The following is an 11,429-nucleotide window of genomic DNA, read 5'->3' as shown; positions in this document are numbered from 1 at the left end:
AATGGAAAGCTTATTTATTCAGCTTTCAGATGATGCATAAATCAACAAATTTACCCTTATTTATTTGATGAGTAGACCTAAAACCTGATGCAATCACACCATATTAAACCACACACAGAGGCTACCTGTAGGCTACACTGTTTCTCTAAGCTTGATAATGCAATGTGATGAAGTTCCTAATTTCACCAGATGCTCGTGACTAACCGTCATAAACTGACTATTAAACAATCAGACCGCAAAACACACACACACACACAAGGCGTTATTTTGCCAGCGTGCCACGGTCAGCTGACCCGTGTAATGTGATCTAAATGTCGAATGCGGAACTATGGATATGATCAGTTTCTTGCTACACTTTAAATATACTGAATGACTCAATCTTCGACTGACAGTTGATGAACTGTAGTTAATCTTTCAAACTCTTCTCGGCGATATAATTCGGATTATAACCATAATGTGAAGATGAAGCAGGCTGTCTCACTGTTTCTCATAACACTGTCTGCCTGTGCGCACACGGTGTTTGCTGGTATGTATGATGTTTTACAAAAATAAGAGTTTAAGAGAAAAATAAGAAAAAGTTATTATCATTATATTTACAGATACAGAAGTGACTCTCACAGCTCCAGCAACAGTGAATCTACAGGAACAGTCTTCAAAAAACATCAACATTACACTGAGGTACGATTATAAGCCATGATTGGAATATTCACACCATGTAAACATTAAATGTTATGGAAGCCCGTTTCCGCCAATGAATAAAAAATAAAAGGTTTGCGACTTTTTATCTCACAATTCGGACTTTTTTTCTCGCAATTCTGTCTTTTTTTTTCTCAGAATTCTGTCTTTTTTTCTCGCAATTCTGACTTTTTTTCTTGCAATTCTGACTTTTTTTCTCAGAATTCTGACTTTTTTTCTCGCAATTCTGACTTTTTTTCTCAGAATTCTGTCTTTTTTTCTCGCAATTATGACTTTTTTTCTCGCAATTCAGACTTTTTATCTCACAATTCAGACTTTTTTTCTCACAATTCTGACTTTTTTTCTCAGAATTCTGACTTTTTTTCTCGCAATTCTGACGTTTTTTCTCAGAATTCTGACTTTTTTCTCATAATTCTGATTTTTTTTTCTCGCAATTCTGACTTTTTTCTCATAATTCTGACTTTTTTTCTCGCAATTCTGACTTTTTTTCTCGCAATTCTGAGATATAAACTCGCAATTCTGACTTTTTTCCTTGGAATTCTGAGATATAAACTCGCAATTCTGAGACATAAACTTGCAATTCTGAGATATAAACTCGCAATTCTGAGACAAACTTGCAATTCTGAGATATAAACTCGCAATTCTGAGACAAACTTGCAATTCTGAGAACTCGCATTTCTGACTTTTTTTTTCTTGCAATTCTGACTTTTTTTCTCGCAATTCTGAGATATAAACTCGCAATTCTGAGACATAAACTCGCAATTCTGAGACAGAAACTTGAAATTCTGAGACATAAACTCGCAATTCTGATATAAACTCGCAATTCTGAGATATAAACTCGCAATTCTGAGACATAAACTCGCAATTCTGAGATATAAACTCGCAATTCTGAGACAGAAACTCGCAATTCTGAGATATAAACTCGCAATTCTGAAACAAACTCGCAATTCTGAGATATGAACTCGCAATTCTGAGACATAAACTCGCAATTCTGAGACATAAACTCGCAATTCTGACTTTTTTTATCGCAATTCTGACATTTTTTCTCGCAATTCTGACTTTTTTTCTCGCAATTCTGACTTTTTTTATCGCAATTCTGAGGTATAAACTCGCAATTCTGAGACAGAAACTTGCAATTCTGAAACATAAACTCGCAATTCTGAGATATAAACTCGCAATTCTGAGATATAAACTCGCAATTCTGAGATATAAACTTGCAATTCTGAGATATTGATCTGATAAAAAAAGTCAGAATTGCGAGTTTATGTCTCAGAATTGCGAGTTTATGTCTCAGAATTGCGAGTTTATATCTCAGAATTACGAGTTTATGTCTCAGAATTGCGAGAATTGCGAGTTTATATCTCAGAATTGCGAGTTTATATCTCAGAATTGCGAGTTTATATCTCAGAATTGCAAGTTTATATCTCAGAATTGCGAGTTTATATCTCAGAATTGCGAGTTTATATCTCAGAACTTGCAATTCTGAGATATAAACTCGCAATTCTGAGATATAAACTCGCAATTCTCGCAATTCTGAGACATAAACTCGTAATTCTGAGATATAAACTCGCAATTCTGAGACATAAACTCGCAATTCTGAGACATAAACTCGCAATTCTGACTTTTTTTATCGCAATTCTGAGACAAACTCGCAATTCTGAGACAGAAACTTGAAATTCTGAGACATAAACTCGCAATTCTGAAACAAACTCGCAATTCTGAGATATAAACTCGCAATTCTGAGACATAAACTCGCAATTCTGAGACATAAACTCACAATTCTGAGATATAAACTCACAATTCTGAGATATAAACTCACAATTCTGAGATATAAACTCGCAATTCTGAGATATAAACTCGCAATTCTGAGACATAAACTCGCAATTCTGAGACATAAACTCACAATTCTGAGATATAAACTCGCAATTCTGAGATATAAACTCGCAATTCTGAGACATAAACTCGCAATTCTGAGACATAAACTCACAATTCTGAGATATAAACTCGCAATTCTGAGATATAAACTCGCAATTCTCGCAATTCTGAGACATAAACTCGTAATTCTGAGATATAAACTCGCAATTCTGAGACATAAACTCGCAATTCTGAGACATAAACTCGCAATTCTGAAACAAACTCGCAATTCTGAGATATAAACTCGCAATTCTGAGACATAAACTCGCAATTCTGAGACATAAACTCACAATTCTGAGATATAAACTCGCAATTCTGAGATATAAACTCGCAATTCTCGCAATTCTGAGACATAAACTCGTAATTCTGAGATATAAACTCGCAATTCTGAGACATAAACTCGCAATTCTGAGACAGAAACTTGAAATTCTGAGACATAAACTCGCAATTCTGAAACAAACTCGCAATTCTGAGATATAAACTCGCAATTCTGAGACATAAACTCGCAATTCTGAGACATAAACTCGCAATTCTGAGATATAAACTCGCAATTCTGAGACAGAAACTTGCAATTCTGAGATATAAACTCGCAATTCTGAGATATAAACTCGCAATTCTGAAACAAACTCGCAATTCTGAGATATAAACTCGCAATTCTGAGATATAAACTCGCAATTCTGAGACATAAACTCGTAATTCTGAGATATAAACTCGCAATTCTGAGACATAAACTCGCAATTCTGAGACATAAACTCGCAATTCTGAGACATAAACTCGCAATTCTGACTTTTTTTATCGCAATTCTGACATTTTTTCTCGCAATTCTGACTTTTTTTCTCGCAATTCTGACTTTTTTTATCGCAATTCTGAGGTATAAACTCGCAATTCTGAGACAGAAACTTGAAATTCTGAGACATAAACTCGCAATTCTGAAACAAACTCGCAATTCTGAGATATAAACTCGCAATTCTGAGACATAAACTCGCAATTCTGAGATATAAACTCGCAATTCTGAGACAGAAACTCGCAATTCTGAGATATAAACTCGCAATTCTGAGACAGAAACTCGCAATTCTGAGATATAAACTCGCAATTCTGAGATATAAACTCGCAATTCTGAAACAAACTCGCAATTCTGAGATATAAACTCGCAATTCTGAGACATAAACTCGTAATTCTGAGATATAAACTCGCAATTCTGAGACATAAACTCGTAATTCTGAGATATAAACTCGCAATTCTGAAACAAACTCGTAATTCTGAGATATAAACTCGCAATTCTGAGACATAAACTCGCAATTCTGAGACATAAACTCGCAATTCTGAGATATAAACTTGGAATTCTGACTTTTTTTCTCGCAATTCTGACTTTTTTTCTCGCAATTCTGACTTTTTTTCTCGCAATTCTGACTTTTTTTCTCGCAATTGAAAGCTGAGCTATAGTCAATGAATAGCAGCCTTACATAATTCCCATTGTTGCTGTCCATGTGTGTGAGGGAAGAGTGGAGGACGTGAGAGATGGCATCGTCAGTAGATCTATTGGGGCGATGGGCAAACTGAAGAGGGTCCAAAGTATCAGGTATGGAGGAGCAAATGTGGCTCTTTACAAGTCTCTCAAAAACTTTCATGACTATAGATGTGAGGGCAACTGGGCGATAGTCATTCAGGCGAGAGGGTTTATTGTTCTTTGGCACAGGGATAATGACAGATTTTTTGAATGAGGTGGGAACCACGGAGGTAGCAAGGGACTCATTAAAGATAGAAGTGAACAAACCAGCGAGCTGATAGGACCTCAGAACACGGCCGGTTATCCCATCAGGTCCGGCTGCTTTCCTTACGTTCACTTTCTTTAGCGCCCTCCGAACCTCATCCTCCGACACGGTGATTACAGGATCATCGCTGCTCTGCCTGCTGCTTCCTGACGCGCTGGACGGCAGAGTCGCGCCGCCACCGTTGCAATCGAAGCGGCCACATCCATCGAGCGGCTCTTACTGCGCATCGGAGAGCATAGCACGATGCTTTGTACTCGCTCATATTCCCGGTCAGAAGAGCCTCATTGTAAGCGGCAGTGCGTGTGTTAACCGCAGCATGGATAGTTCTGTCCACCCACGGTTTCTGATTGGAGAATGTCCTTATAGTTATTGTTTCTGTAGCTTGCTCGGTTAGCGTGTTTACAAAGCTTAATGCTACATCCGTGAACTCGCTGACGTCAGAAGAACTCACCCGGAACATGTCCCAGTCGATGTCATCAAGAGCCGCCTGCAACATAGCCTCTGAGTGGGAGGACCAGCGCGTCACTACTCTCTACACCGGAGGATCCTGAACGAGCCTTTGTTTATATTCCGGTGTGAGGAAAATGGCGGCATGGTCCGATTTGCCAAATGCCGGTAGTGAGCGGGCTTTGTAGGCATTCTTAAACTGAGTGTAGCAATGATCCAGTGTACTTGGTCCTCTAGTTGGACAGGATACATGTTGATGAAAGTTTGGCATGACCTGCCTGAGGTTGGCTTTGTTGAAGTCTCCCGCGATGATAAAGGCAGCGTCAGGATGTTTGTTAATGTAGCTGCTGAGCACATCGTGGAGCTTAGACAAAGCCAAGCCTGTGGTGGAATGTACACAGCAGTAACAATGATCGATGAAAACTCGCGGGGCAGATAAAATGGGCGGCAAGTAATGGAAAGATGTTCCAGATGAGGCGAGCAGGAACGCGACAGAATGGAGATATTCCTGGGATCACACCATTTCTTGTTAATCATGAAACGCACTCCTCCACCCCTGGATTTAATGGCCTCTGCTGTTCTGACCGTCCGAAAAACAGAGAAGTTATCACTTGGCATAACAGCAGTGTCCGGGACCGAGGACGAAAGCCATGTTTCAGACAAACAAAGGATATTACAGTCATTAATGTCCCGTTAGAAACTAATCCTGGCTCTAAGATCGTCCATCTTATTCTCCAAGGATTGGACTTTTGCGAGCAGAATGCTCGGAAGAGGAGGACTGTGAGCGTTTGTTATAGGTGATCAGTGCCGACGTGAAATGTTTAAAAAGAGAAAGTAAAAGTAAGTAAAAAAGTAAATTAAAGCACAATCTGAGCGGAGTGACCTGGACGGCATCCGAACAAAGATGGCGCCGAAAACAATTCTGAGAAAAAAAGTCAGAATTGCGAGAAAAAAAGTCGCAATTACCTTGTTTTATTTTTTATTCAGTGGCGGAAGTGGGCTACCATAAAATGTATGGTTTCAGAATCATTTAAATATAACTTGGCTTTTATGTGTTTACATTCACAGTTCACCATTGAACACATCTGTAACGGTTTATTTCAATGTCACATATGAATCAAAAAATGTCTCTTCAATAATTCTGCTGCCTGATGAGGTATGTGCACTTATTTCAACCTATCAGATTTTAATGCACCCGTCTGACTTTGATGAAAATTTGATGTTGAATACAAAGATTCTGTTGTTATTACAGTTTAATCTGATAGGAATTAGTATGTTTTGATGCTTGCTTTTATACGGAACATGTCAAATTCGGGATTGGATTTTATAATAATATATTTATAATGTTTGGATTTATAATATTAGCCATTATATATATTCAAATTTCAATTTCTGTGTCATCCATTTCCAATGAGCAGAGTTATACATGTCCGATAAAACACTGTCAAATTAAGCAATGCTAAATCCTCTTGCACAGGTTGTCGTGCTGGCAGGAAACTCATCTGTATCTTTTGAAGTGCAAGCGAAAGGGGTTGGTCAGGTGACTGCTTACCTTTCCAGTAATGACACTCACATAAAAAAGTGTGTTGTAAGCTAAGTTTTCTTAATCTGTCACCAGTTAAACAGTATTGGATAGCTTATAGCTTCCTACTGGTATTTTTTGTTTGGTTTTTGTCAGTTATAGCATGATTATAACCAGACTTGGAGACATTTGAATCAGCCACTTGCAAAACCTGTTCTATTTATTTAGTTCCTTAATTTAGGGGCGATTATACTGGTGCTTGTGTGCAGCTGAGTAATAGGTGAACTGTATTTATTGTTACAAACACTATGCCAATACATTTAAAGTGATAGGTCTGCTCACGCTCAAGTTGTTCCAAACCTGTTTGAGTTTCTTTCTTCTTCTGAACACAGAAGAATGTGAGTAACCAAAGAGTTTCTGGTCCCCATTGACATCCATAGTATTTTTTTCATAAAATGGATGTCAGTGGGGACCAGCAATTGTCCGTTTAAATTGAACTAAAAAGACTATAATACTAAGTTGGAAAAGGGTCTTCTCCTTTTTTTTTTGGTAGGGGAAAAAGATTAATAATACAATCAGTTAATATTTTGATGATTATTTGTGGCTTTAGTAGATTGTTTTATTTTAGATGGGTGTTAACAAATGAAAATAACAGCTAGACGGGATTCTGTTTTTCCAGCTTAGAAACACGAATCAGATTCCTGATTGTCAGAAGCAACGTCCTTTTCATCATCAACCAAATCACTGGCTGGATTTACTTTCTGGCCTGGTCTGTGTCGTATTACCCGCAGGCGTATGAGAACTGGAAACGACGAAGGTACAAGATGATCTTTGAGACTCGAGGATTTAGACTGAATAAACAAGCTAATGAATAACGTGTGTGTTTTGTTTCATGCAGTGTGGTAGGCCTGAGTTTTGATTATCTCGCTTTCAACCTGACTGGATTCGTCGCTTACAGTGTGTTCAACATTGGCCTGTTCTGGGTGACGTATATACAGGTGTGTGCACTTGACAAATTTCAGTTTGTAGTTATTTAGTCCAGTTTTTTGCAACATTCTTTTTACTGACAGTGGTCCGGGACATTACTGGGATAGTGGTATTTTTGTGGAAAAATCACTCATTTAATTTAGTGTTAGGGTTAGACAACTGTCTTTAGCTTTTGTCCAGATGTTTAATAGAGTTTATTTTTAATGGAGATGATAAATGATGCATCTATAGGAGGAGTTCTTGAAGAAAGATCCAAATGGGGTCTTTCCTGTCGATGCTAATGATGTCTTCTTCAGCCTTCATGCGTTACTTCTCACGCTTGTCTATGTCTGCCAGTGTGTCATCTATGAGGTAAATGTTGAAGCATTACTGTGTAAATCGTCTTAATAATAATAATAATATTATACACACACATATATATTCAAATGTTAATGTATGGGGTCAGTAGGATTTTTTTTGAAAGAAATTAATTCTTTAATTCCGTATTCAGCATTAAATTAAAAAATGAGGTTTGCAAAAAATAAAATAGCTGTTTTTTTTGTTTTTTTTATATTTTTTATTCATCAAAGAATCCTGAATGTCACATGTTCCACAAGTTTTAAACAGCTGTTTTTTAAACATTAATAATAAGAAGAAATGTTTCAGCAAATCAGCATGATTTCTGAAGGATCATGAAGAATATTTCACTGGTTTTGATCAAATAAATGCAGCTTTGGTGAGCATTAGAAATATGTTAAAAACATCATACTGACCCCAAACTTTTGAATCGTAATAAGTAATTGTTTTTCATTTAAAAAAGTATAATTTGTTATTGTATTATAAAACGTAAAAAAAAATTATATTCAAATGAAAATCAAGAGAAGGAAATTGCATTGTTTCCTAAATTGCTTTTGATTTATACAGAGAGGAGGGCAAAAGGTTTCCAAAGTGGCCATTGGGTTATTAGTGATTGGCTGGACCTTTGCGTTTGTCTCCCTGTTTGTTGCTGTGGCACAGAAGATCTCCTGGCTGGATTATCTGTACTATTTCTCTTACATTAAACTGGGTGTCACACTTGTGAAGTACATCCCTCAGGTACAACTTTCCCATCTCGCACCACAAAATGCATATGTTATAACTTACTCACCCTGATATCATTCCAAACCTGACTGGAAAAAATCAAATTACTTCCTTGTTCCAATGAAATCCAAAAGGGAAATGTTTATCAGATGTGTTTTTTCTACAAAGGAAAGTAAGTGCATGAGAACTGGGGGAAACTCTGAAAACAACATTTTATTATATTCAAAAGGTTCGCCCTGTATTCTAGCACTCAGATCTTTTACACTCAGTTGAAAAATATTCAGGGTGTTTTGAGAATCAAATCTGGCTTGATGTGCCTTTAGCCCCCATGTCTGAATATTCATATTTGTGAAAGTAATTTGAGAGCCATGGGAGATTTGTATTTAGCGGAGTAAAGAAAGTCATGATGGCTTGGAATGGTATGAGGGTGAGTGATTAATAGGGATTCATTTTTGAGTGAACTATGCCTTTAAAAAGAATAGCTTCGATGCAGTTCACTGGAATGCTAAACAGATTTCACACTTCCTCTGTTTAGCAGTTTTGTACACTTGGTTATATTTGCGGTTTATATGAGAATGTTTCAAATGAATCGGAATAAAAGCAATCCTCCTAATGTCCTAAGAAACTGCACCCAAGTGTTTTACTTTCTCTTCAGATTCACACCATTTCTCATTTGGAGACTCTGGAATGCCTTCCACTTCTATATTATTCTGCTTGCACTGACCTTCCAAATAATTGGCTTTAGCATCAAATACCAAAATACACTCAGCCAATTTATGCATGTCATTTGTATTTGATTTACATTCAGTTGAACATTCTCTACAGTTAACTTTCAAATCATCCACCTTCATCTGAGTGAACTGGAGACTTATCTTCAAGTCTTGTACCTCCTTCATGAGCTCATCTAGTCTTTGATTAATAGAAATCATAATCATTTGTGTAAAAGTTTTATAACAGTTTTCTTGTTGCAGCATTAATTCTTTAAAATGCACTTTCTCTTGATCAAATAGCTCCCGTACCTGAGCCAGGGAGATGTTGTCCTCGTTGCTGTTATTCGCGTTCCTTGGCATGTTGTAGTCACAATTGTGTACTGTAACCCTAGATTTTCGCTAGTTCACTGTGCGGCCTCCTCGCAGAGCCAGCCAGAACCCCGTCACAGCCTCAGTGCAAACGATCCTCCGCTTCAGAGTCCAGTAGCCCCTCACTGCAGAACAAAGATCCAGGGGGCGGGGTTGGATCCACATCTAGGGGGTGGAGATTGGTAGGTTTAGGGGTGGGGATGGGTGGGTTTAGGGATCAGGGGGTGGAGACGGGTAGGCTCAGGTGTATGTAAGGTGGGAGGAGTTGGATCTAGATCCAACCCCGCCGCCTGGATCTTGTGTTCTGCAGTGAGGACCATCTCTCAGAGTCCGCGGCCTCCTCGCAGAGTTGGCTGGAACCTCCAGCTAACTCCGAACTTATTCCAAACTAATGGCCACTTGTGTGTATGTTTTCATTTGTTTCATTTAAAGTACTTGAAAGTAATAACAACTTGATCGTTGTTTGTTTACATGCTCTTGACATCAAGTCCAGTTCCATTACCCAAAAATATGTTATGTAATTCTGCATTGTTTTCTAGGCTTATATGAACTACCGCAGGCAGAGCACAGAGGGATGGAGCATCGGGAATGTGCTGCTGGACTTCACAGGGGGCAGTTTCAGTTTACTTCAAATGTTCCTTCAGGCCTATAACAACGGTGAGACCACACACTTTGCTCTACGGCCGGGATGGGCAACTTCGGTCCTGGAGGGCCACTGTCCTGCAGAGTTTAGCTCCAACCCTAATCAAACACACCTGCCTGTAGCTTTCTACTGATCTTGAAGACCTTGATTAGCTGGTTCAGGTGTGTTTGATTAGGGTTGGAGCTAAACTCCAGGACCGAAGTTGCCCATCCCTGCTCTACGGCAATGCTTTAAAGACATTAGAATGATTTGTTTTAATTTTTGTGTTTCCTTGACAGATAAATGGAACTTTATATTTGGAGACCCCACAAAGTTTGGACTGGGTGTGTTGTCCATATTCTTCGATGGTGTGTTCATCGTACAGCATTATTGTCTGTATAGGAACAGAAAGCCAATGTATCAGGATTTAGATGATCAGAATGACCAACACACCAGTGGTAAAAAATGACCACTGCAATATAAAAGCTGTGTTTCATTTAGAAGGATGAAATGCCTTTATAAAGACCTCTGTAGGTCTCATTCGAAGAGTGCATACGTCATCGAGGCTGTCTCATTTCATAAAAAGCAAGTAGGACACTCCGAATGTGAATTCAGAGGATGCATCAGGTATCCTTCGCTGCTACAGATAACCCACAATTCTTTGCGTCGCCATAAAAACCGTCGTTAATTTGAAAAATGCCAGCGCCGGCAGATGTACACACAAGCCCGGTGGTGTTTTCAACATACAACAGATAAACTTTGTTCTTAATATCCTCCTCCTTTTTTCACCTCTAACAGATGTCTGTTGAATGTACGCTGCAGCTCTTCAAACATTGAGAAAAATAAAACAAAGCTTTTTTTTTCAAATTACTTTCCAAATTTAGAAATAATTTTCCTTCAAGTAGTGTGAGAGCGCAACAAATGCTCTAAACGTGTTAGCAAATCAACGTGATACTTCCCGTTTCCTTTTCCTCCTGTCCTACGAAGGCCGTCTCGTTTTTAATTCTAGGTTGAGGATACTTCGTTATGCGTCCTACAGAGGACTCGACCTCCGGAGGACGCATCCTTCTAAATGAGACACAGCAAAAGATTTCATATGGACTTTTATATCTTTTCATATCACTATGTAAAGTGTTTACCATGCATCAAAGGGACTTACAAACTTGTCTTACTTAAAAACATGTATTTTGGACGCAAATAAGTACTAGTTTTGTATGAATTTTGTATTAAATTACAGATTTTAGGTGAATTACTGAAGCTGGTGCTATAATTAAATGAATGCAACTCTTAATATAAACAGGTTTGTGTGTGTTTTTTGTCCATATTTCTCG

General features: G+C 38.2%; 1 protein-coding gene across 1 annotated transcript; it reads left to right on the top strand.

Annotated features, from left to right (window-relative positions):
• The first annotated feature begins 248 nt into the window (after positions 1 to 248).
• On the top strand, positions 249 to 11,392 carry LOC306856657 (cystinosin-like). The gene is made up of 10 exons (XM_079396024.1): positions 249 to 526; positions 600 to 678; positions 5,898 to 5,985; positions 6,307 to 6,410; positions 7,031 to 7,168; positions 7,250 to 7,349; positions 7,570 to 7,689; positions 8,242 to 8,412; positions 10,016 to 10,133; positions 10,398 to 11,392. Exons 1-10 carry the CDS (start codon positions 463 to 465, stop codon positions 10,565 to 10,567), a joined length of 1,152 nt encoding a protein of 383 aa, XP_079252150.1. The 5' UTR covers positions 249 to 462; the 3' UTR covers positions 10,568 to 11,392.
• Positions 11,393 to 11,429: the final 37 nt, after the last annotated feature.

Source organism: Barbus barbus (genome assembly GCF_936440315.1).
Source record: "Barbus barbus genome assembly, chromosome: 37".
Classification (NCBI taxonomy): domain Eukaryota; kingdom Metazoa; phylum Chordata; class Actinopteri; order Cypriniformes; family Cyprinidae; genus Barbus; species Barbus barbus.
Note: the sequence above shows the minus strand (reverse complement) of the source record. Positions and strands in the feature narration are given on the sequence as shown.